We start from the raw sequence: 26,058 nt of genomic DNA, 5'->3' as shown, positions 1-26,058 counted from the left end.
GTGGTGGTTATGGAAATCGTGCAGAAATGTAACATCATTATCAGGGTTTTAGGCCCGGTGAATTAGACGTTGTAATACCTGTTCAGGTAATTTAAGGTTCTGGGGTGATGATAATTATGCTAGGATTGCAGAATAGATAATGAATTCTTCTCCTCGCACCTATATAGACGATTATTTAATTTTTTTATTTTCCTTTGCAGAGATTACATAATTGCAATAAACCATCAATATTGACATGACTCTTATACCTGCTCACACGGACATGTTTTCAAATGTTTAACTAAAATAACAAATAACCAAAAAAAATCCTGTGTCTGTCGAATTCTGCTGCAAGCTAACATTTAAACTAATTGCCTGTAATGAAGCAATTGGCCAGTGGCTGACTGGAGTCACTGGTTGAGGTTTGGTCTCTATGACAACCAGCTGTCTGTAATTAGTCAATCAAGACAGGGCGAGGTTGTGGGCAGTCAGAGTGGCTGCAAAAGAAGTCAAGAGTGGCAAGTGTTCTCAGTAATTGCCGTTGCTGTGTGCTTTATGCTGACATTACAGCAGGGATGTGTGGACCACTGGTACTTTTTCTCAGGTATTTTAAAATATGATGTTTCCTGTGAAAAACAAATCCATCATAGCTGCTCAGTACTGTGCTGTTTGTCTTTCATTGTTTGTTGTCTTTTGCAGCGCAGTTGTGCTCCACTCTGTGTCAGCTGGAGGTGTGTATTGTGCTCAAACAGCCAGAGGTACCTAGTGCGCATCGATTGATGTTACTACTTTTTCATAATTGCCCATTACCGTCTATTTTTTTACAATGAAATGGCACACGTAGAATAAATACATTTTGTTAATACTTCTATGTTCTTTTGTAGCCCGTGCAGCTGCCCTGGGTTTGGATTATCCTGGAGTCCATGGAGCCCCTTATCTGTACAGAGAAGCTCACCATGTTATGCACCCCAACATGAGGCCCTTCGGTCCCCAACCTTACAAGAACAATGATCCTGACTTGGATGAGACTGAACCCAACATGGCCTCCTACAAGCAGAGTCAACAAGAAGTGAGATCCCTAGATGACCGAAGACGTAAACAAACACACTTCAGGACTTTGCCTGGCGCTTACAGTCCAGTTCAAAGTGAATACACCAACGACCGAGAGCTCAGCCTTCCCAGAAGACGCTCCGTTATTAACCGCAAGTCCAATTTTGACGAGGTCAAGCACGTTGCTCCTCCAACTCCGGCTGTAGCCTCAAGCCGGCCTGACCTTGTCAATCGGGATCCCCAAGGTCGCAACAAGCCGCTCTCGTTTGTCTACAACAAGCACGGCCGTGTTGTTGATGAGTCTGTTCCAAATAGACGTGCCATGTCTCCTAGTGGGCTTCCCCAGCCCCCAAGCGGGGGTCACGGTGCTTACCCGAGCGGTCGAACTGGTTATGGCCTCCAAAGACGGGTTCCTGTCTTCAGTTCATCTGGCAACGCCAACGGAGCGCAGACATCCGGCCAAAAGCTTGCTGTTGGTAGACCGAAAAGGATTGGGCACCCTGACCGCCTCGCTGCTCCCCTGTACAGACGCCTCAATGTCAAACCGGCGTTTCAAGGTAACTTTGTTCCGAGACGTCTGATTAAAAGTAAAATTGGGTACAGTGATAACAAGTAGGTGAGCTGAAGGCTCTGACACGCAGCTTGGCTGTCTTGTCAAATGGTGTCCTGTGAGGAGTTGTTAAAGTTAACAAGCAGTTTGTGAAGAATGTATTTGTCTGGATTTCTTAAACTTTATTTTTCTTCATTAAAACAACTATGTCTAACTTTTAACGTGTACACGCTCCTTCAATGTTATAACCCTGTTGAATATAAAATGATCCCCACCCCTCATCATAAATGTGTCACTGAGGTCTGGTATGTTACTAGAGTGCCATCTGTTGGTTCTAATGTGTAGTTATCCTCGTTTGGCTCACATTGTTGAACACAGGTGCTGCTCACCAGAAGGTCAGCTTTGGACAAATCCTCTAATCTGGTCACAATCTGCTGTTTGAGTACGAAGTGTGCTAATGCCAATTTGTCCGCGTAGTCTTCTTTCCATAATGACTTGTCACTGGTTGTTTGGCATTTATAATAGTCTGAGGGCTTAAAAATGCATCCTCAGATTTAAAATGTGAAGCCTACCTCGGCCAATCTTGAACATGTATCCCCGCGCTTCTTCTTTTACCAACAGATGATCAAAGTACAGGACCTAAAAACACAGGTGGCTTTTCTAGACCAGCTTAATTGAAGTAATCCTTCATCGATCAATCCCTGCTTTGATTTCGCAATGAAAGACATTTGAGTTTGTGACTAGATGGTTGGTTAGGTTATTCCCATAAATCAACCAATCAGGAGCCAGAAAGGGAATCTGCTATCAGCACCGGTCCAAAACGCGTCCAGGGAAATGAGACGTTCAGCACGCTGGCTTGAATCCCACCTCGAGACCACACACTTGGTAATGTCAGGCTGTATTCAGAACCCAGAAGCAGAGTCTGTATTGCATGAATAATGTTGATCTGAGTGTCACACAGTAAATAAATGGAGGACTAGTCACCCTTCAAGCCAGTCCTCACATTCACCGTAAACTACACACATTTCCCATGACATCTGCAGTTGTTCGCCTCCTTACCCCTCGATCAATGACTTAATGACCCATGCACGGTTGAAACGGTGAAAGGCAGCAAGTAGGAGAACCTGCTGTATGTAAACATGTGGGTGGAAGCAACCCGAGAGGCACCTGCACTTTCTTTCAGCGTATATCGCCAGCAGCTCCCTGGGTTAATGTCACAACATGCTGGATGATGGAAGGGCTATTAGCATAAAGTGACTGTCTTTTGAGATCACAACCTCTCCTTGTCACTTTACAATATGGTTATTTAGCTGAAATCAACTTTTATATAGAGAGAGGTGGTTGATAACACAAGACTCACGGAGAGCAGTTAGCCTGGAAAACAGAATTCCTTCACATGAAAGAGGGAGTGACGGTTTATGAGTGTCGGCTTAGTTGGAGAAAAAACAGAATAACATCCTGTATATAGAGTGTGATTTCTAAATACATTCCACACAATAGTGTAACTGTGTACTAAGAGTTAGTTTGTGGTGTCGCAATGCTTTGTTTATATTGTCACTTCAAACTCCAATGTTGTCCACCTGTAGCACAAGATATTGAAAATGTAGTTGCTTTCAGTAAGTTTCATGCTTGCTTAATTAAAAAATGTTAAGGGGCTGCTTATTCCTTCACAACCCTGAAGGCAAATAAAATAATAAAGGAAATAGTTAAAGTTGGCAACTTTAAGCTCTAAAATATAAAGAATAATAACTAGGATGGTATTCTTATTACACGCCCAACCTTCTCATAAGACATGATGTGGTGGTTTTTCTAGTTGTAAATATTATGAACCACTTTTTGATGATTTATTTCTGTTTGACAAAAGGCATCAAGGGCTCAAGCCTAACACAACCCTATTTGCTCTGAGAGGTAGGGCAGTGCTCTTGTCACTTTAAACATAAATAGTAGCCTTTGTGCTTTGACTTATATTAATGATAATGTCCATCTTCTTCTGATGCCTAAATAGTTCCGCCGCCTCTGCTCGGACTAGAGCCATCTTTCATCTCGGCCCCTTATTTTGAGATTCAACTACACATCTGTACATTTTCCTGGCTGCAATTTTCCAACAGTCCCAGGTGGTGATGACCTGTAGCTTTAGCAACATAGTTTTTTCTTTTTTTTAAAGGTTATGAATCACTCGTGTGTCAGTGTGGGACATCTCTCATTTTGTCAAATCTGGAATGCCTCACAGCGTTTCACACGTACGCTTGCTTAACTTCCTCTGCCTCACAAAACAAATCCCACCACAGTTGCTCAAAGCTCAGCCACATCCTCAGTGCACACTCGGCCTCACACACACACACCTCCTATGAAAGCAGCCTTCACTGTCTCCCTTTACACAATCCCAGCCAGTGGTGGTTAATAAGACCTGTGTGAGTTTTGTGTTCTGTGTGTGTTTCCTCCTGGTGTTACTCTTCTTGTGGCTCCCACTCTATCCTGCCAGCACCACTGGCCTGTGGTAAGGGGGAAATCGATAGTCAATTCCATTTTGCAGCCAGCGTGTGACAGGTACTAGATAGGAGTGGATTGGGTGCATGTAAGGAGCAGGAGCGTGAGTCGACACCTGACTTACCTCCCTCTCTCTCTCTCTTTCTCTCTCTCTCTCCCTCTCTCTCAGCGTCTCGCTCGACCAAGTACAACAACTCAGATGTATGTAGACACATTACGTGACATCTAGCGTTTGTTTAATATCCATACATACACTATAATATGTACATGGACTATACACAAAAGATAGTAATCAGATTCTGTCTTATGTTATAATTCGTATCGTGACACATTGCAAAAGATAGGATAAGTTTATGCTAATGAAATGCATATGGCGGGACCCTTTATTCAGCACATATGCAAACAGCATCCGTACACTTGTGATTATAACGCCGCTGACGGGAACATGCACCTTCCACACTGCCACTCCTCATGCAGGACATATGGTCGCTCCATCTGGGGGGTTTGATTATTTGGGCAGCGAGTAGAGAACAGATCTGAGCCTATCTGCCCGAGCACACCGAAATATCATAAGAGCACCTCGCAATATAATGAATATTAATAGATATTTGGCACTTTATTATTTTCTGAAATGATTTTCAGTCCTCAACATTAGATTTCAGGACCAATTACAGGTTCTACGGGCTGCATCGTGTCATTGGTGCATTACATAGTCCGCCAGTAAAAGATGAAGTACATTTTATTTTAGAAATACAATGATTATTACTTGGTTCTAATTAAATTGCGACTTTATTATCAAAATATATAAACTTTTTTCAAGGAATAAATATCATGAACACACACATGCAGTCATGCTGCAGACCATCACTCAGAGGTATGTGGGGTTTGTTTTGAATGTGCAGAAGGTTTTAAACATAAGCAGAAAGCTCCCTGGAACACATATATGCTATTAAATATATGGCCTTTTGGAGAGAATAATTCCTCAAACAAATGACACAAAAGAGGAGAGAAGAGTGTTGCAGATACAACATTATATAAGAGAATTGGAGAATACATCTTTGAAAGAAATACAGGATGCCGAAGAGCATTATTAGAGGATTATATTTCTATACTTTAAATTCTCGCTTGAGTTTTGTGGTAAGCTAACATAAAAAAGACATTTCTAAACATCATACATTGGTGTATAAAAATGTACCAAAACTGAAGAAATAAATAGTTTAAATGGATTGATTTACATTAGGCCCCTTTAATACGGGCACTTGATGTTGTTATGATGGCCCAATCTTCCCAACAAGGGGCAAGCACCCAATAACGCACTAAAACACTCACATGTTGTTGCAATTACAGCTGTGAGGCAGGTATTGAGTATTTAATAGCACATCAATATCTCTGACTCATAGTTGTAGATTAAAGGACTAATTTGAGAACACTTTCAGAACTCAAATAATCGGTCATTTGCTTTACTCTTAAATCTCGGGTGCCGTATATTGATTTTAACTTATGGGGTAGTAGTAGGAGGGCATTATTTAAGCAGAAAGTGCCGGGCCTTGGGTGTATAAGCTTCCATGGATAGCCGATGTCGTGATAACAGCACTTGTGATGACAGTTAACTCCTGTAATAATAATTCAGTATAATAGTCGATATAGATATGAGAGGATATTCCCAGTCGTGACTCATTTTCGGTTCGTCACGTCTCTAATGTGAACGAGAATCTAAAGAGGAGACAGCATTGTATCGAGTACATTACAAGAACCGTAATCAAACCGAGAGCGAAGCTCCATCAGCTCAACTTAGCTTCCAGGCCCTCAGCTCATTTTACTGCTCACTGAAACGTAGCATGTAATACCCAGTAGATGCAGAGCGCTTTGTTCATTACTGCCGATTAGGAAAAAAGATCAGGCAAAATATGTCGACGCATGATAACCAGTTAATGTATTTTTAATTAGTGCCTGCTTTTCTTTTCCACTGTTGATTCCTATTCACAAGCCTTTCCCACTGTGTGCATTCAATTCCTCCTCCAGCGCCTCTTGATTAACAGTTAGCTTCCATTATGTTTTTGAGAGCGACGGAGTGACCGAGCAGGATGCCGCCCTGAGATTACAAGTCGAGTGGGTGAGCTCACTGGCTCGCCTCCGTGCACCATTTTAAATGAGGTCTCAGTGAATCATTTTACAATTTAATAAGCTAATAAACCTGATATGGCAAGTAGTTTGAAGTGGCCTTGGGGGGTCAAGGCACAGTTTACAATCCCATTTGAGAAGCGTGTTCTATTACCATGCTGACAAATGCTTGGACAGGCCCACAGAGGGAGATCACTGCGTTTTTGATATGGCAGAGCTGCTACTTCAAAGGTCACACGCAGCACAGAGAGGTCAGTCTGAACCAGACGACTTCATTCCTCAAGACGGCTCCTTGGAGTCTTATCACTGGGTGTGTGATATAATAACAACTGGTGGGGAAAAAGACCATCACGTAGAGTTAAAATACCTCCGTCCTCTCATACAAGCAAAGGTCAGATGCCTTGCCTGTTCAGAGATCACATTACATTGCTTCAAATTGAGTTGTAATAACTGTTCTTATTACTCCACTAGCAATCACAAGTGCAATATATAATAAATGAATAAACAAATCAATATCACTTGTGAAAAATGAAAAAAGGTGTCCCAGATTAGATTTATTTTACTTGTCTATCAAAAGCTGCAATCGGCGGTCATGCGGAAAAAAATACAAACGTTATACTGTAAAAAATGTATTTATGAGTTTCATGCATTTTTGGTCTGAGATAAAGAGTCATTTGAGACTAGATTATTTTGTAAACATGCAAAAATAAAAATAAAGAATTCAGTACCATTTGAAAACTGGATGTACTCATACTTCTGAATAATTTGCTTTTTTTTGTCTGTTACTATTTTATGTGAAATTCCTTACGTTGTGTTCGAGTCTGGTATTTGTGCATTTATGTGTAAAACCTTCATGCCGCAGTCAGGATGTGAGATGTCAATGGGATTATCCTGGGAAATCAAACATAAATGAACTATTCTGTCTCTAGAACACCCCAGCTTGAAACACCCTATTTTTCTACCCATAACCCCCCCCCCCCCACACACACACACACACACACACACACACACACACACACACACACACACACACACACCCCACCCCTCAGTCATGTGTTTCCTCCTGGAAAAATAGTGAAGTTTCACAAATTCAAAACAAGGATGCTGCTTCTGCTTGGCGAACACACACATGTCCTCCAGTCTGAGCTGCTCTGAGCCACGCTGTTTCATCTCGTGCTATCAGGGCTGATGAGAGCATCTCGTCTTTCTGGGTCTGCTGCAGCGGCTGTGTGGTGAGTGGCAAGCCTCTCTGATGGCTCTCCTTTATCTTCACATCAAGCGATTTGCCGCTGCTTTCATTTTGACACTTGTGCCAGATTGAAAAGGGAAACTTCATGGAACTTATTCCTGAGTGATGCAGGTTTACGCTAAAGAGTTGCATTCTGGTCCATTTTTTTTACAAAGTGCTTAACTTAATTTAATTAACAATCTTAATCTGATTCATTTGTTTCTTTGCCTGCACTGTATTGTACTTATGTCTTTTATATCATCCTTTGTAGTTTCCTGTCAAATAACACCAGAAAGTTTTTAACAAACATGAAAACTACAGATATCGAGGATCTTCAGTTATTGAGGATTTAAAGAGGAATTCTAAGATAAGACGGCGCCTTTCAATTAGAGGAACTCATTAAATGTATTAAAGAGTTTTAAGATTTAAAAAAAGGATGTGTGGTATTCTTTCAAATGGCCACAGTGTTGCTGTGAAATGAACATTAGCGTGTTAAGTTAAGGAAAACACATGTTCTGGACATCCATTAAAAAAAGGGAAGTGAAAGAGATTAAATTCCTCCTTTTTAGCTTCTTGGACTTTTACATCTGCTGACACTAAAGCTCACCATGTCTTGAAGGAACTGTTCTATAGGTGTCTAAATACAAAAACAATAACATGTACCAACGCCCTCTTAAAGCACAATACTTCGTGTGAGAAAAAACGGGAAATAGTGGCAAGTTTGTCATTGCACATGTGCCGAGGATATTGCCAAATCCTGATTGTGGGCGTTTTGTAACCCCCAACAGCAACGGGAAGGGAAGCATATGTTGGCTACAGCGAAATGCAAACCCCTCCACAGTGGCATGACTCACTGCACAACACACCTAAAATATCATGTTTCATTTTATGCTGTCACGTATCAAATTGTGATTGTTGACAAAATACATTCCAGATTTAATGTCACGTCTGTTTTCTCTCGCTCTTCATCTCTTTATCTCGACCGCCTTTTGTCAGAGCCAAAGGCAATTACCTATGAGTAGTAAACAGAAATTCAAAAAAAGGAAAATATAGGCCTTTATGCACACGGCTGATAAGAAACAGGGAGAAAATCAATTTCTCGCACACCGCTTTAACGTGAAATGTTCCAATAAGTATGTTTTTGGGCACTGAGGGAGGCGATCTGAATGTGAGTTTGAGTGATAGTTACAAATTATTAAAGCAATAATTTATCGACGAAATTGACAGTCTACACGTTTCTGCCCGAAGGTAGAGAGTTGTTATCGACCAGAAGTACTTGGAAGCGGGTTTAATGGAAATCTAAAAACAAATCATCTCAATAAGTTTCTTTGGTAGAAAGTACAAGTTTAATGTCACTATTTTCTTCATAACTTACTGAAAAAAATGTCTAAAAACCACATGTCTGTGATGTGTGTGGATACATCATTTGTGAATGTATGTATTACATGTGAAATCTTTGCTTTCACAACTCTAAACAGCTGGATGTAAGTTTCTGGATGGATGCTGTGTGACATGGGGTTTTACATGTAAATTAATACGTGCCTTTCATTTATCATGGAAACATTTATGTGAGCTTTCTGTGATTGATACAAACAGTGAAACTAATTGTTTCCACGTGATTCCAGATGAATAACTGCTTTGTCGTTCCTCCCACAGAAATGCAGTAACAGCATGTCTTTCCTCGTTGGTGTTGCTTTGTGAACCAGCTCCCAGAGTTTAGTAGAATTTTAACGTTGTGTGATTGTGTAATGGTGAGTATTTAAAAAACACACTCCTCAAATTGTATTTTGGCTTCTTAACACCTGCGCTTTTAAGCTGATGTCCCACCTGATTCTCAAATTTAAGAACCATGTTGTTGACTTACTATCACAGTTAATTTGTGGGGAAGTTCTCCCATCTGCTTGGCTTACAGGCCCCCTAACTTCTGTTCATGATTCATGAGCAATCAGCTAGTGAGCGCATTCTCAACAAGGCTGTTTACTTTCTAACAACTGACAATCAAAGTCTTTCTGCATGCTTGTAGGAGTTTCATCCCTCTAATCAAATGGTGTAAAAGGAGAGTTATTTATTCTGCTGACAGAGTATTTACATTTCATTTCATCACAGCTGGAATGTCACATCTTTCGCGTAATATTTTTACAGGAAAGTGGACTCCAGCTGTCATAAATGTGGATTTTTATATTCACGAGTGTGCCATTTGTCTTACACAGGCAGCACAGCATTCTCTCTCAACTATTACATTGTAAAAGCACTGGATGAATTCTCTATCTGTCCATTTATTATTTTTTCATATTATGCATAATGGGGATCCTTGCAGTGCCAAACACTTGAAATACCACGTCGATTATGTCCTCTGAAGCGACGGGCGTTATCACTGTCAATACCTCCCTCAATGCACCGACGGAGTCGCTCAGAAGGAACGGCATTTCAAATATTGTGTTGATAGGACATGAACGTCTGTAATTGAGGAATGATGCATGTAAATTGAACTGCCCAACAGGTTTTAATGTCATGATATCCACATCGATGTCAGTGATTGTCGTGCTGGTGGCGCTTGTGAATGGAGCGAGAAGCGGTGAGTGTTAGCTCTTAGAATAAAGAAGCAAATCTAAATGGAAATACCTATCCAGCCATTGCAGGGATGATTATTTTGACACCTTTCTTTCCTGCCTCTCATAGTCTTCCAAACTGCATATGAAGCTGTGCATTCACAATTAAGATTCCTTATCAACATCTCAAAATTCCTTTTCATCCTCATTGCTAGAAGATGACATACAGCCGTGTGCAAAGATCCAGACTTCCAGCTCAGTGGTGCTTTTGGGGTCACCTGTCACCGCCACCTGTGTCATCAGAGACGACTGCCCTCTGGTGATTGGACGAGCTGTTCATATCGCGTGGCGCCTTGGAGATCGTTTCCTCCCCAGCAGCGCTGTGGGGAATGAGAGCAGCCGGGTGTCTGAGGTTGTTATACCGAACTTCAATCACACCAGGGAGTTCCTCACCTGCTGTGTCCGGACCTCGACTTATCAAGTCGTGGACGGAGTGGAGATCAGAGCTGGATGTGAGAACCATTTAAACCTTTACAGTAAATTAAATAATCAAACGAACGGCCTGTTCATGTTCCACCGGTGAAAACCAGAAGATAAAGTGAATACTTGGTTGAAATGTGTTTTAACCCTTCTGTTGCCTTCGGGTCAATTTGACCCGATTCAATGTTTAACCCTCCTGTTACCTTTATATTTACTAACATATTTTACCCTTGAGGTCAATATGACCCCAGCTATTAAAATCTCCAGAAAATTATTAGAATTAATATTGTTTTCCAAGTTTAAGTGTGAGGTACTTTATGTTTGTTTGTTGACTCCCGAAAGAACACGGACATTAAACATTGAATCGGGTCAAAATGACCCGAAGGCGACAGGAGGGTTAAGTAAGGAGGACTTTAAATGAGAAATAGAGAGTCAAACTTTAACATTAAACACATTAATTAACTTAAAGGTATTGTGTAACTTGTATCTGCCCAAAACCTCATGTAACAACTTCATAACCTTCATCTTGTTTCTCCCCTATAGATCCACCAGAAGCGCCACAGAACCTCAGCTGTCAGACAAACCTCACCACCCCGAACACCCTGACCTGCAGCTGGAACCCTGGGCAGCAGGAAACCCACCTGCACACGAAGTACACCCTCCACACCGCGATACGGTAATATTCTGCCCACGAATGCCATCAACCAGGAATAGAATTACCAGAGAGCAAACACCATTCAATGTCAGGAATGTTTAGTATCGAAATATGTCTGCGTTTCCCAAATTATAATTTCCTTTCAGGGATTCGAACGAGAACCACACTTATGAGCTGCTCCCAGGACTCCACCGTTACATCATCCCTCGCTTTGGCTTTGTCCTCTTCTCAGATGTGGAGATATATGTGAAGGCAGTGAATGAACTCGGAGAAGCAACATCAGCACCTATCATTTTGGAACCTGTCAGTTCAGGTGAGAAATATAGAAGATATGCATGTAGTGGAACACTATTTGATTGTTTCTATTGTCGGAGTGTATCCTACTGGAGATGTTGCAGTAGGTGGAATATATATTTTTTATGTATTTTTATATGGTTAGAAGAGGCTTCTAGGATTCTGGAAGTACCTCTTAAGTCAGTGGTCACCAACCTTTTTGAGCCCAAGATCACTGACCTCCACCTTCATGACCGGCAAGATCTACCTATTGAGGCGTTGAGAGAAAACGACGGTCCAGACTGGACTTATGACTTGAGGCTTTTTATTTGGCCTAATTCTAATTGAATGAAATCAAAACACATTGGTCCAGCTTTCAAATTGATGAGATCAGGAACACAGAATTTAAGTGCAATATAAAAAGTAAGATATTTGTTCACCACACACAATATGAACAAGAAAAAACACATTTCAATGAGCAGCTGGATGAACTACCAATATAAATGTTGTATTTATTTACATTACAACACGACACTGACAACATGATCAGTCAGTGCAACTCATGTAAGTTCAGCTCTCATCATAATGCCATCAAGTCATGTGACTCCAGTCAGTGCATGGCTGTGACTGAACTCTGTCTGTGAGCTTGTAGTTAGTTCATAAGCACAGACAGACAGTCTGAGGCCGTCTGTGAGCTGCTGTCAGTAATCCAGCTCCTGGTCTTTGATTTGGTGATTTTCTCAACTTCACTGACGAGTTTTTCGGGGCAAATGTGGTATTCATGAAAGTTTTATCATCTGGGACTGGTTCTGAAGTCAGCCCGTTGGTGAATACATTCACATCAGCTCTAAAGACATCCTCAAATTTAAATAATTATAATAATAATAAATATGAGAATCACCATTTGTGACTCCTGCATCTGTGCTTTTTCAAATAATAGAATAAATATAATTGCAATCACTTTCAAGTAAACCAGATTGCTCCATCAGACAAGAAAAAAAGCTCAATGTTGAGCTTTTGTTTTGAAGGACAAAAGCAGAAAAGCCGATCTCACGGAGGTAAAACCTGGCAAATCGCCAATAATCTCGGCAGTTGCGCATGCGCAGGCGTAACCTGTAAATGCCGTAACGTAAACATTTACACTAAGGTACAGGCATTACAACATTTATTTATTGATGACGTAGTTGTATGTCCTTGTACTTTGAACTTGTGTAATATGTAAAGTTATGAATAAAGGTCTTTCTGCATTTCCCCTGCGCCTCACTTGTGGTACGCTCCCCTCTTTCGGGGAGCACAGCTGACAACACGGCTGTCAGAGAACCCGCTTTCAGGCGTTCATTAAAATCAGGTGGAGATCTTTTCTGACGTCGATCTTCCAGTCAGGAAGAAAACGTTTCAGAAGACACTTCAGAAAATGTTCGAGAACGAGGAACAATGTGTTTCTGATTTTATTTTCATTTTATTTTGGAGATCGACAGGGAACGTCTCCGAGATCGACCGGTCGATCGCGATCGACGGGTTGGCGACCACTGTCTTAAGTGTTGTTAAAGGACCCTCTGGATCTCTAAAAAATGTTGTTGGGAAAAGCTGATGCATAGCTCTGTGACAGATGATTACATGAACTTTTTCTGCACACTTTAGGAAAAACAAAATAATTGTGAGGAAATATGAAAAACAAAGGACATCTTAATCAAAGCTTTTACTTTGTTGACTGTTTTGTCACAGCTAAATTAGACCGACCGACGATTCTGAAGATTCAAGCTGTGCCTAAAAGGTATGGCTGCCTCAAGCTGAGCTGGAGCTTATCTCAGCAGCAGGTCTGGATGAGTAACCTTAAGCTGAACCTCGAAGTCCGACTTACGACCGCTGACAGCAGCCAACGGAGGGGACAACCCGTGAGTCAATATCATTCCAGTGTCAAAATAAACTTCACTTTACCTTTTGAAATGGACTTTGAGTTCATAAAAATGCGGGCCCGGAGTCATGGGACAAACCCATACTATCATCCAGGGAGGACTCCCTCTATCTGGGCATTTCTCAGACTAACATGTCCCTTAGCTGCTGCCCGGTTGTTAACAAAGTCCAAGAAGCAAGACCAGCTCACCTTTATCCTTGCATCCTTAAAATAGCTCCCGGTTCATTTCAGGATAAACATCAATATCCTTCTAATTGTCAACACATCTCCTCATGGTCACGCCTCTACCGATAGCTCAGAATCTTCCGACCATCAAACCCCTCAGACCCACCCTGTGGGCTGAGCCCCATTTATGGATGAAAAAGGCCAAGGACAAGACTTCTTTCTGCAGCGACTCCTTGGCTCTGGAAAAAAAGCTGCTGCAGACCGTTCGACAGTCTGTTGATACTTTTAAGACGCACTTTTATTCTCTGGCTTTGTTTTGGTGCGAAACCTGTTTGCTTTAAAAGTGCTACGTAAATGAAATAAACTTAAACTCAAACACACAACAGATCCCGGTGAACCAGATTAAACCATCGAAATCCGTGGACCAGTGTCGTCTCCTCCACGGGACTCGGTATCTCGCCCAGATTCGAGTCAGATACCAGCAGAGCCCCTGGAGTGAATGGAGCAGCAGCCAGTCTGGAGTCACCTTGGAGAGCGGTAGGACTCAGATCAATTCACGGTGACACAATCAGTCACTCTAACATGTTCCAATCTATGGGCTTTTCTTCCATTTCCTGCTCTTTTCAATATATGCTAATGCCATGTCTGCATCTCCCATTGCTTTGCTCTATAGCACAGGCTGAATTGATGTATTGAGTTCTGCCACACACTCAGGCAGTGAATCCATAGTCCACAGCCACCTGTCTTATAGAGGAAAGTTTTTTTTGCTTTTGAAAGAGTGAGGAGAGAAGTTCAGGTTTCTGACGAACCACAAAGCTGACAGCCGTCTTTTTTTCCCCAGCTCCCACTGGACGCCTAGACTCGTGGATGAGGGTATCAGGGGATCACACAAACAAACAACTCAACGTACTCTTGTTTTGGAAGGTACGCACATCCCATGTTGCTCGACACCTGTCACAGGCTGATGTATTTTCTGTTACAGCTCTTGGTGTGTGTGTGTGTGTGTGTGGTCTGCCTTCAAAATGCCCTCTCGCTTTTTGTCCAGCCATCAAAACAATTCCGCGCCAACGGCCAAAATGTGTCATACATTGTGTCGGTGAAAAAGCTGCCAGGTGAAAATGGAAAGGTGTGCTCTACCATGGGGAATTACTGTACGTTCCAGCTTCCAGGGAGAGCAAAGAAGGTGTACCTGAGTGCTGTTAATGCAGAAGGGATATCCTCCCCCACTGAAGTGCGGATTTACCTCCCTAAAGGTAGAATTGACCACCTTAAACTGGTTTAGTAAGTGTCTCCAATATGATAGTGTCCTACATTTTGCCACAAGGTGTGTGATGTGTTTTGTGTGTGCAGCTCGTGCTGTGATATCCGACGTCACAGTGATTCCTCAGGATGACGGATCCCTGCTGGTCCAGTGGAGAAGCCTTCTGTCTTCCAGTCTCACTGGTTTTGTGGTGGAATGGAGTCCTTTGTTACAGACGGGCCTCTTTTTCACCCAGTTTGAATTAACTTCCAGGAACCACACTCTCCTTGTTATAACAGGTATGTTTTATAGTTTTTGTATTGCAGGTTTTAGGATCCATGTACCTTCAATTTATGCTTATTTTAATTTCTTAATCTAGTGTTTATCCTTTGCCCCGAGAATCCTCGCCTATACAATGTATTGTTTTTCGTGTACACACTGTTAGGAGCTTATGGGCACTGATACCCCGTAACCTCTTCACTCTCATCAATAGGCAGCTTTGAGCCCTACAAGCCCTATGGGATCTCTGTGTATCCAAGGTTTAAGGATGGGATAGGCCTTCCTCAGACTGTTAATGCCTACTCGAGACAAAAGGGTAAGTCACCAAAGACACAAAGAGGATCACACAGAGAGCAGGCGGGGGGGATGTGAGAGTCAGGCTGCATCAACTTTGAAGAAGTGAGAAAAGAGGTTGCCACATGATTAAACAAAAACAGTGCAATCTATTAGAAAGAGCTAATCCATGATGTAATAATGCCCTCTTGTGGATAGAAATTTTAAAAAACATTTTTGCTGGCCTGAAGGTTTTTATATCATGAGCATAATCGCTCATTCTCGCTGTAATAATAATTACAATTTTTTTGGTTTTTTAAGCTCCATCCATGGTTCCAAAACTACAAATTAAAAAGATCTGGAAGTCGCATGTTGAGCTCACTTGGGATGAAATACCCTTAAAGCAAAGGAACGGAATTATCCAGAACTACCAAGTCTTCTACTGTGATACGAAGGGACCCATTAAGAGTAGGTTAACGATCTTAATCTAACTCTCCTCAAACATTTTTTTCATTTACTTGATGCCTAATCTGATGTCTGACACTTCTTTCAGTTGTGAATGCCGACCTGGAAGAGAGGAGAGTGGTCCTGAGAGACCTCAACATTGGGTCTCTGTATGAAGCTTTCATGATGGTCAGCACGTTTGGTGGGAGCCTGAACGGGTCAACAATTCATTTCGAAATTGATTCCTTCGGTTGGTATTATTATTATTTTGCCGTGGCTTTCTGGAGGCAAGACAGAGAGACCGAGACAGTGTGTATTCCCACAGCAGAGAGTTCATCCCGAGTGTCTGTTTCTGTCCTCTCAGATACAGTGGCTGTTGTTGTGATTGTACCTGTGTCTGTCGTTGGCTTGTTATTGATGATTATCTTCGTGGCCATGACTTCGTTCTCCAACAACAAAAGGTCAGCTCCACGCCACACTGACTTAAGCTGTGAAGCTGTGCTGTCATTTATTCTATAAAACATTCTTCTTTCTTTCTCAGACTGAAGGGGCGTTTCTGGCCAGCTGTTCCAGATCCGGCTAATAGCAGCATCAGGAGATGGACATCAGAATCTACCCAGGTGCAGACAATTTACTTTCAACAACAATATTTTATATTAACAATGAATCAATGAATTTGTGCAATGTTAATGGAATTGCTCAAAATGATGAACCCACAGATAATTATCACCAACTCGCAGGTTTTACAAGTCGCACATTCCGTCAGTGCTCTCCTCACTCCAACAACCAGCTGCAGCGTGCAGCTGTTTTGGGGCAAAAAGGCTGCGATAAATCCTTTTTGCACTATATGCCCATCACCAAACAACAGACGGACAAGCAAAATTGGCAAATAACTGGTGAACATATTGCTGCATTTAGCAGCTAAAGAGACGGATACTTCCCTGAGGAGTTGGAGACCAGAACAAAGCTAAAAGGAGAGGGAACATTGGACTCAGCAGGTGGCCAAAAACACAACTCCAATTGAATTATAACATTGCTCCACGTGTGCAGAAGGTGTAAACCAGAAAACTACATTCACCGTAATATTTATATTTATATTTCAGTGCGTCATTTAAAGCTTGTTCAAAATTACCCATGCGCGCAAAAAACAGACAAATTCTCCTTTAAGTAACATATATTTATGTACAGTATGTACACTACCGTTCAAAAGTTTGGGATCACTTAGAAATGACTTTATTTTTCAAAGAAAAGCACTGTTTTTTCAATAAAGATAACATTAAATAAATCAGAAATACACTCTCTACATTGTTAATGTGGTAAATGACTATTCTAGGTGGAAGTGTCTGGTTTCTAATAAAATATCTCCATAGGTGTATAGAGGCCCTTTTACAGCAACTATCACTCCAGTGTTCTAATGGTACATTGTGTTTGCTAATCGCCTTAGAAGACTAATGTCTGATTAGAAAACCCGTGTAATTATGTTAGCACAGCTGAAAACAGTTATGCTGGTGATATAAGCTATACAACTTCCTTTGAGCTTGAAGTTTGTAGAACAAAATTAATATTTCAAATATTAATCATTATTTCTAACCTTGTCAATGTCTTGACTATATTTTATATTCATTTGATAAATAAAAGTGTGATTTTTCATGGAAGACACGAAATTGTCTGGGTGATCCCAAACTTTTGAACGGTAGTGTATATATTTAAGTGATACTTGTCAAATTTCCAGCCTTATTTATTTTCCTTTTGCAGGGTTCCCATCTTTCCTTGGACGAGGAGCCCAATCCAATGTACCTATCCCACCTGAGCTTCCTGGACCTCCCTGTGAAACTCAGTAAAGAGGATGATGACCCGTGGTCAAGCAGTTCAGAGGACACCAGTGACCTGGGAGAGTCCATTTGTGGTTCACCATTCACCCCTGGCTACTCTGGCTCCATCAGCGACTCTGTTCCGTATGCTACTGTGATCTTCTCTGGTCCATGCAGCAGCCCTTCACCTGAAGACCTGCGTGTGTACCTGCGGTCTGAGTCCACACAGCCCCTCTTGGAGACTGAAGAGTCCTTCAGTCCAAAGTGCTACCATAATATGGGAAGTGTTGGGATGCAGAGTGAGCAATGTTTTTTTGGACCTTCCCATGATTGTGTACCTGAAAAAGGGGCGGATCCAGGCCTTCTGTGCGATGACTTTCCTTTTCTTCGAGCATTATCCTTGAAGCAAACTGAAATTGACGAGTAGAACTTTGTTGATGATAAAAGTAGCTGCTTAACATGATGATCATGTAGTTCTGAGTTTGTAATGAGCCAATTGTGATAAGTTGATTCAGCACATAGCTGTAAATGCATAGAAGATTTAATGCAAAAATCACTTTGCTATATAATGATTAACATGTCCATTATTTGTTTGTACCACACTTTGTAGATATGTCACCTCTTAAACAGATAGACTTTCTTTTTTTTATACCAGAGAATCATTTTATTTTGTTGGGATGATTGTGGGAGGTTTATATCAACATTCTCCAAATGAATTTTGTGTGCAGTTAAAATAATTTCTTTGAATAAAATAATGTAACTGTAAATGTTTATTGATCGTTCATCACAATACCTTTAGCATTTACCAACTGTGTATGCCAACAAAAAGTTGTTCCCTATAGAGCTAATGGATATGATTTTAAATGGAAGCAGTCATTTCCAGGAATAACTGATTGACAGTTAGTTCTTCTCACACAATAAAACAGCCGTTTTTAAAATGAAAAATAGGTCCTTATAAACATTACTACAGTGAAAACTAATTGGAGTATTTTTTAATCAACATAAACACAATGATAATGACATGTTGTTTTGCAAGAGATTATATCTATTATATATACATTTTTATTTAATTGGGATACATTTTTGGGGTGAAGTGAGACTCATAATTATTTGACTACTATTTATTCACTCCAAAATGTCAGTAAAACAAACCCACACTGTTTACATTTAGTTGTTTACGTTGGAGGTAATGGATATAAAATGAAAAGTTGATAAACATTGGATATAAATCTAGGGATTGAAATATAAGACTTGTTAAACGACTCCTATTCTGCTAATAATTATATTGTATTTTTATTGGATTTAGCTCCTCTCTCTTTTGCTATTTTATGTTTATCATCTCTTCTTAAAAACCTTCTCAAATACACTAAATATAATGATTTAGTTATGAATCAACCTTTATTTAATGCTAAAAGAAAGCAGAAGTGGAACAACGACAACCTGACTCGGTTAACTCGTGTTTTTCATTACAGAAACCAACATTATTTCACTTCGTGTGTTCGATGTGTTCTGTGATTGTTAGCTTAGCCTAGGGAAGATATTACCCACTCCTCCTTCAGCTAGTGTGGTCTAGTCAAAATGGCGAACCTCATCTAGGGGTCGAGTGTGATAAACTGTCACATTTTCATTCTTTTAGCGGGGTTTATCTTCAGCCTGGTGAGCTATCCTCACGACCATGTTCACAAACATTGCTCTGCGAGCTGTTCTGAAGTCGTCAGTCGATGTTTTGCGGGAAAGCGTCGCTGTGTCCGTGAAACCCTGGACATGCAGCTCGACGTTTTTAACGGGACCGAAAGGCGGCTGCGGTAAGTGCGCGCGACAGCTGGCGAACCCGGTGCACCTGGTCGTTCACAGGGTCTAACGCTGACGTCACCCGTCTGTCAATACCTTTATCGGTGAAGTGGGTCACGTGCAGCGGAAGCTTTACCCGGAAATAAGAGGTGCAACAACAACAACAATCGTGTGGGTTGCCAACCACAACCTCGTCGTTAAGTTGAATCGTTTTCTATATCACGGTTACATCCGTGAGCGCCTTTAACGAGCTGAAGTGGTCGAAAACGCGTATTAATGATTTTTAAGTTTTATTATAAAGTCTGCATTGTTACGTTTCCAGTTCGAACGTACAGTCAGTCAACCCAACATGTTACAACAAAACCAACCGACGACGATGAGAAGGAAGTCATGCATCAATTTACATTAAATCCGGATATTAAATAAAAATGCATTGACAATTTGTACAAGCTGGCTCATAAAATGACATCACGCGCTGCTTAAAATCCTTGAAACATATTAGAATAATAGCCTATTATTAGAGTGTTTACATTTACACTCCGTTGACAGTTTATTTTACACACCTAGACAAAAAGCATGTGTTCTACCTTCATTCATATCAGTGAGGGTAGGTTAAATATATTTTTTTAAATGCCCACTATGATCTGCCGGTTAATGTTTCTAAAGTAACAAATAAAAGCGAGCGTCTAAAGTCAGGCAACCTGTCAAAGGTAGACGTACCGCATCAACAGAAGCATGTCGAAACTAACCGTCAGGCTGAGAGAGGATGTGCAGACCGGTTGCTAAATATTCTTAGCCCAATATACCCCCCTGTTCTCCACCAGCATTAAAAAACCCTTCTCTTAAATGTTCTAATGCACAGAAAGCACTGAGAGACCATCATGCACCATCATGTTAGCTGTACGCCTGTCTTTAACTTCAGTCAGTGTTTTGCGGAAAATGACATCATTTGGTGTTTTGATGATTTAGATCTTGAAAACCACTTTCCTCTCTCCATCTGATAGGTAGTGTTTCGTCTGGGGTGAGGGATGGCCGTGCTTACACCGATTATCTCGGTTGTGCTCTTCAAATCGTGCATCTTATTCTTGATTGCTTCATCATCCTGTCTTTCCTGTCGCAGCAGAACATCAACAAAATCTCTCAATGCAATGGAGACGGCACGCTAGGCGTACTCGGTGGCATGTTGGAGACCAAACATGTTCCATTTGGTCTCTAGCAGAACATTTTCCTCGCATGCAGGAGGAGTAATAAAGTGTTACTCGATTCTGGATTCGGATAAGAATTAAATTAATTCCATCTTTTTGCTATGATATCAAATGTTGGATAAGATTATTTTCAGGACATTTCTAAGGGCATTATCACCTTAAAAAAATAGGCACATGTAGGTGTTAATGGCCTATTTATTTTCCTGTATTTCTACCGTATCATATAGCTACACTCATTGGAAATAGATGGCAGTCTCATGACAGATTTTGAGAAGTCTTGACACACAAAGCCGCTTTGGGAAGGTCACAACATGCATTTGTATTGAAACTGCGTCACATATGTCTTTTTTCAGTTCTCTAGTATCTTTAGATTAATGGGAAGTTTCCCAGTCAGCTTTGGCGGGAAACCAGTGGTCCTCTCCTGAGTTTGTTGCGTGTCTGACAAACGCCATGTTTTCCTTTTGTCCTGCAACGTTGGATCACATTGCAGGTTTTGTTTCAGCTGTTGTTCAAGGAACAACTGTTGAACCTCTTCTGGGCTCTAATAAACTACAATGTCTCCGTCTAAGTTGTTTTTTGTAAGTTCAAGTGTATGTTTAAGTCACTCCCTCCATCAATCCCTCTCTCTCCTCAGCTGCAGGCGGCTTTGCTGTTCCACCACCAGTGAGACATTATGCTCGGGTTGCAAAGAAAACAAAGAAAGGTATGAGACTGTGTTGTCACCGCACCGGATTTTGTACGTTTTTTTGATGCTTGCTTTTCATCCAAACCTTTTAATTATTTTATTTTTGGTTGCAGGCCCCGTGAGCCAGCTCAGTGATCTTACTCCCACGATGCTGAAGATGGACTATGCAGCTGTGCCCCTCGCTCAAACGTAAACACGCATTCATAATGTACATGGACTCTTGAGCAAAAATATATTGTATATTCACAATTAATTATTATTTATTCCAACACGCGTGCATTTTTCTGTTAATAGGACAGATGATATTGTCAAACGACTCTTGTCTCTGGAGTTGGCGAATCATGTGAGTTCTCGCGTTCCCTCAGATCGCCTGCGTCATATTTGACTTTACCGCGGTCTCGAGTTTTCCGTAAACATGTCGTCTGTGTTCACGTCTCCAGAGTGAAAAGCTGAAGCTGAAAAAGGAACAGTTGGTTGCCAAAGTCCAGAGGAACGAGAATGACCGCAGCTCAGTGGAAGTCAGGGGTGAGTTGTGCTCTTTCAGTGTTGTAGATATTGTTCTCAACTCAAGTGCGTAAGTCTGTTTTTTTTCTTCTTCTTTTGTCCTGTATATGGATTCAGTCCCCGTTATATTCTTCTCTCTCCTCAGTGGCTATTTTGACTGCGAGAATCAGAAACTTTCAGGAGCACTTGCACAAACACCACAAGGTGAGTGAAGGGCCAACAGGCGGCAGCAGTCAAGCAGCACGTTTCTCCCCGACAGCTCCACTTGTTCTGTCAACAGCTTTTTTATGAAGGTCTTGGATGACGTGTCATATCATACACCACTTTACTCGCACCAAGCGACCTCTGACGTATGGATGTGCCGTTTCACATTTCCTCTGCCTTGCTCTGGTTTGAAGCATGCATGTACTTCAGGATATCCTGTGTACTCCCCCACATCAAATAAGAACATGCTTAGCACGGTCATGGTTGGAAATTTCCACGTTACATCATACATCAAACATTGTTGCTAAAAAATTGACACGGATTGGAGAGGTTGTAGCTGCTGCTCTGTTTCTTTTGTAATTAAGATTCTATAAGCGGATGCGTGTTTGCACTGAGCTTCTATTGGTGTTCCCATGTCCCCCCATATTAGCCGGTTTGAATCCCATCTGTAATTCTCATTCTTTTTACGTGCTATTTGATTCCAGGACAAAGCTAACAAGAGGCGGATGCTCATGGCTATTGACCGTCGGAAAAAGCTTTTGAAAAACCTCCGGCTGGTTAACTACGATGCCTTTGAGAAAGTATGCGAGCAGCTGGGCATCACCTACACTTTCCCTCCAGACTACTACAGACGGGCCACACGCCGCTGGGTGGCCAAGAAGGCCTTATGCATTAAGGTAGCACACAAAAGACCCCGTTGTTCTGGTCGCATCTACTCTATGTTCGACCTTTGATCCAAATGTGTTTCTATTTTTTTTAATTGTCTCAATTGATTCACACCTAAAGAGCTCAAACACTTGACGAGGGTCATCCCACGCGGGGGAAACGAGTGCCTGTTGTGTCTGAGAGCTTTACTCAACTCTATGTGTACACTCATTTAACAGACTAACATGTGGAAGGTGTTGTTTTGTGCCTCCACTCACACTTCATCATACACGTGTCTTTCCTCAGGTCTTCAAGGCAGTGCAGAAGCAGAAAGAAGAGCAGAGGCTGTTGAAGCAGAGTCGAGCCCTCTCCTACATCGAGGCAGCCAAGGCCCAAGCCGCTGAGAGCCAATAAAAGACAACATGCGGTATATTACCACGATCGATTCGACATGCTTGCGTTCACATCATTTACTTTAACACCTTCAGATATGTGGCATGTGGATAAATAGCTCACTTATTCATGTGTGACCATCATACAATGTTATTTTATTTTGCTTTCATGGTGGAAATAAAATATTCCAGAAAGTTGTATTCAGATTTTCTTTGTAAATGTATCTGTGATGAATAATAAGACTGTCCATTCGTTTGTTTTTTTTAAATTATATTGGGTTTATGTGAACAAAACAAATAAGGTTTCCACTCAATTTACTTTAATTAAGTAAAGTAGAGGACTAAAATAACCAGAGTATTGAGGAAAACGTGCTTTCCTCTATTTTCTCTTTATGGGTCAATCACATCTCTAGTATTTTTCCATCAGCTGTCAAAGGCAAAATTCCTGTTGCTTCAACATTTATCAAACCAATACATCACTGAGGTATGTTACCAACAAGTGATTGCAGAATGTGAAATAATACACAATTCAAATCGTTATACTTCTCCCTGTTTCCGAACTGGCGTGGCCTGTTTCTGCAGGCATTGTGCAGAATGTGAGTTCACGTCATACCAACAGTCTGCATCGACTGAACTAGCCTTAACACAAAATTGCTTAAATAACGAAGGCATTTCAGAAGCTTACAAGGTAAACATGTTGGCTGACTGCCAGAGAGATGTTATTATTATTATTGCAATGTGTCTCTTATTTTGTCCAAATCCATTTGAACATTTTAGTCAATCGGAACCTTTTTGCGGCTGCAGGAAGTTGTGTGGTGGTTCAAGTCTTGAGTAAACCCATCCCTTCTTTTTGCAAACTGCAGTGGTGACATCGAATAGGATTGACGGCGTACACTCTGTGACGACGGGGACAGAATGTGTTTGTGGTCGCCGTATGACGGCACGGTGCGAAAGTATCGACTGAACTGTGCTGATCTAACGTGAGATTGGAAACCCGTTTCAGTCGAAGGCTTCGCCTCTAGAGCTGCACGTCCTTGTGATTACACCCTCAACCAGAGGCTTTACGAGAACCGCTGCCGTGCTTTTGAGACCGGAGATCGTTGTCATCCTCAGAAACAGCAGTGAGTCTGCACACCGGTATTTCACAGCTTCCTGTGTGGTGTGCATCTTGTCAGTTCGAGCAAGAGGACTTCACACCAACACACTCTTCTGGTAAGTGACACCTTTTTTAGTGTTCCTCTCGCAGTGGATCCACTTAAGAATTGACTTAAGGAAGTTCAACTGTGGCTAATAAACCACGTTTACACATTTTTCAACTTTAGGACTTCTGCATACCTAATGCACTCATTCTGGCAGCAGCAATACCCGATAGCCCAGGCTGGCACGTGTTCTTTTGTAGTGAAGTAGCACAGACGGCGAACCCTCTCGTATCATTCTTTTTTTTTCAAGAAAAGTATTTCAAGTTTGAAACTCAAATACCAAAGCTAAATATGTTCTGAGCATCATAACTCACTGAGCTGTTGAAGCATTTTCCAATGTGAGTATGCTTCTAATTAGGAACCCATGTGAAATATGTATCAATGTATTAATTAATCAATTAATGAATCACTTTCAGAGTTCTCAAAACCCGCAGACTGTAATGTCTCATTCTGTGTTAAGGAAGAAGTCTATGAAATATGTGTTTCATGTGTTGTGCGGGTTGATCCATGAATGCTGATTTGAGCTGTAGTGTATGAATAACACATGCACTAATATATTTACTTTTACCTTTTTGATTTTTTTTCTAAACTCAAACTGACATGACATGGAAATAAATCTTGCATGTAAAAAAAAAAAAAAATACGTAAAAAGCAATTGTGGCACATGGAAAGAGTGATCAATGTCATTTCTCCAGCAGCGTGTTGCCCTGTTCCAATACTCACCGCTGACTGTGTTCTCACAGGCTTCACAATCAAGAATCAGATCCAGTAATAGAGAGTAATGTCGAACCCAGTGGTCACCAACCAGCCAGGCGCAGGCAGCTATGGGACCAACGTCCAAACAGGAGAGTGGAGCACAGGCCTGTGCTCCTGCAGCTCTGACTGTTTTGTCTGTGAGTACCTGTCAGAATGCTGACATCTGACATTTTCGTCCATATCCATAGGACCCAACCTCATGCTTTATTTTGCTCTTTCCCAATGAAACACACTGTGGTCGTGCAGGTGCTCTCGGTTGCTTCTTCCCGGCTGTATTGAGCTGCTACACGGCGAATAAGTATGGAGAAAGCTGCTGCTTGGGTTGTGTGCCAGGAGGCACGGCCGCCCTGAGGACTCATATGAGACTGACCTATGGTATTCAAGTAAGTGACTCGTATATGTATCGCAACTCTCTACCAGACCCTTGCTCGTGTTTCGGGTGGTGCCGTGGTTCTCGTGTTTTCAATAACCTGCATTCAGAACCTGCAAGTGCATTACCTCATAGAGGGCTGGTGTTCCCAGTTTTGATTTTGTTGCAATTTCTTTCTTTATTTTACCTCAGGGAACAATAACCAATGATGCCTTGATGACCTTTTTCTGCGGGTGGTGCGAGCTGTGCAGGATGGCGCGAGAAATCCACATCAGGAATGGAGAAATGTAATCATAAGAAGACAAAGGATTCTGGCCCACATTATACAGTGTTTTCCTTTTGGTGATGATGTGGAGATAGATAGTTTGTTCTTATAGCGGGCCTGGCTTTCATGCTCGATGCAAATAAGGAAGGGCTAATGAACAATGTGTTTGAGTTCATCAATTGTAATATTTTAGCTGTAGCCTGATGTGTGTCTGTCTAACTACATGACAAAGTGCTTGTACGGATCTGCATTACTGTAAATAAACTGCATTATTCAATCACTCATGACTAATTACATTTAAACATGGGCCATTTTGTACAACCCTGTCAATAAAGATATATGTTCTGACTTATGTTGGTCAAGACAGTGGTTCCAAAAGTGTGTGGTGTGTGACCCCTTTTCCCTTTTTTGTTGCTCTCCTTGAATATTGTAAATTGATTCATTTATTGACTCCTAATTATCGAAAATCTCAATGATGTTTATCTTTTTATACTGATTTCTACCAATACCTATAGCCTATAGGCATACAAATTGCCAACCAAG

The 26,058-nt window shown here is 41.3% G+C and overlaps 3 protein-coding genes across 7 annotated transcripts; all 3 read left to right on the top strand.

Moving 5' to 3' along the window:
• The first annotated feature begins 7,328 nt into the window (after window positions 1–7,328).
• On the top strand, window positions 7,329–18,266 carry csf3r (colony stimulating factor 3 receptor (granulocyte)). 3 transcript variants are annotated; one of them, XM_056445007.1, is made up of 17 exons: window positions 7,329–7,419; window positions 9,072–9,166; window positions 9,916–9,990; window positions 10,183–10,476; window positions 10,988–11,120; window positions 11,246–11,412; window positions 13,098–13,267; window positions 13,839–13,989; window positions 14,294–14,376; window positions 14,498–14,705; window positions 14,803–14,991; window positions 15,186–15,287; window positions 15,566–15,712; window positions 15,798–15,938; window positions 16,053–16,149; window positions 16,230–16,308; window positions 17,444–18,266. In XM_056445007.1, the coding sequence occupies exons 3-17, from the start codon at window positions 9,927–9,929 to the stop codon at window positions 17,924–17,926; spliced, it is 2,508 nt and encodes an 835-aa protein (XP_056300982.1). In that variant the 5' UTR covers window positions 7,329–7,419; window positions 9,072–9,166; window positions 9,916–9,926; the 3' UTR covers window positions 17,927–18,266. The 3 variants fall into 3 exon arrangements, with proteins under 3 accessions (XP_056300982.1, XP_056300980.1, XP_056300981.1); XM_056445005.1 differs by having other exon boundaries at window positions 10,180–10,476; XM_056445006.1 differs by lacking the exons at window positions 7,329–7,419; window positions 9,072–9,166 and having other exon boundaries at window positions 9,201–9,990; window positions 10,180–10,476.
• An 811-nt stretch (window positions 18,267–19,077) lies between these two features.
• mrps15 (mitochondrial ribosomal protein S15) lies at window positions 19,078–23,124 on the top strand. Of its 2 annotated transcripts, none has more exons than XM_056405848.1 (8): window positions 19,078–19,304; window positions 21,136–21,198; window positions 21,294–21,369; window positions 21,475–21,523; window positions 21,621–21,705; window positions 21,830–21,888; window positions 22,374–22,565; window positions 22,840–23,124. In XM_056405848.1, exons 1-8 carry the CDS (start codon window positions 19,175–19,177, stop codon window positions 22,945–22,947), a joined length of 762 nt encoding a protein of 253 aa, XP_056261823.1. In that variant the 5' UTR covers window positions 19,078–19,174; the 3' UTR covers window positions 22,948–23,124. The 2 variants fall into 2 exon arrangements, with proteins under 2 accessions (XP_056261823.1, XP_056261822.1); XM_056405847.1 differs by having other exon boundaries at window positions 21,130–21,198.
• A 74-nt stretch (window positions 23,125–23,198) lies between these two features.
• Window positions 23,199–25,895, top strand: LOC130187900 (cornifelin-like). Of its 2 annotated transcripts, none has more exons than XM_056405850.1 (4): window positions 23,199–24,137; window positions 24,868–25,017; window positions 25,127–25,263; window positions 25,443–25,895. In XM_056405850.1, the coding sequence occupies exons 2-4, from the start codon at window positions 24,906–24,908 to the stop codon at window positions 25,539–25,541; spliced, it is 348 nt and encodes a 115-aa protein (XP_056261825.1). In that variant the 5' UTR covers window positions 23,199–24,137; window positions 24,868–24,905; the 3' UTR covers window positions 25,542–25,895. The 2 variants fall into 2 exon arrangements, with proteins under 2 accessions (XP_056261825.1, XP_056261824.1); XM_056405849.1 differs by having other exon boundaries at window positions 23,199–24,462.
• Window positions 25,896–26,058: the final 163 nt, after the last annotated feature.

The sequence above is a fragment of the Pseudoliparis swirei genome, chromosome 22, assembly GCF_029220125.1.
Source record: "Pseudoliparis swirei isolate HS2019 ecotype Mariana Trench chromosome 22, NWPU_hadal_v1, whole genome shotgun sequence".
NCBI classification, from domain to species: Eukaryota; Metazoa; Chordata; class Actinopteri; order Perciformes; family Liparidae; genus Pseudoliparis; species Pseudoliparis swirei.
The sequence above is the reverse complement of the archived record's forward strand: the minus strand, read 5'-3'. Positions and strand labels throughout refer to the sequence as shown.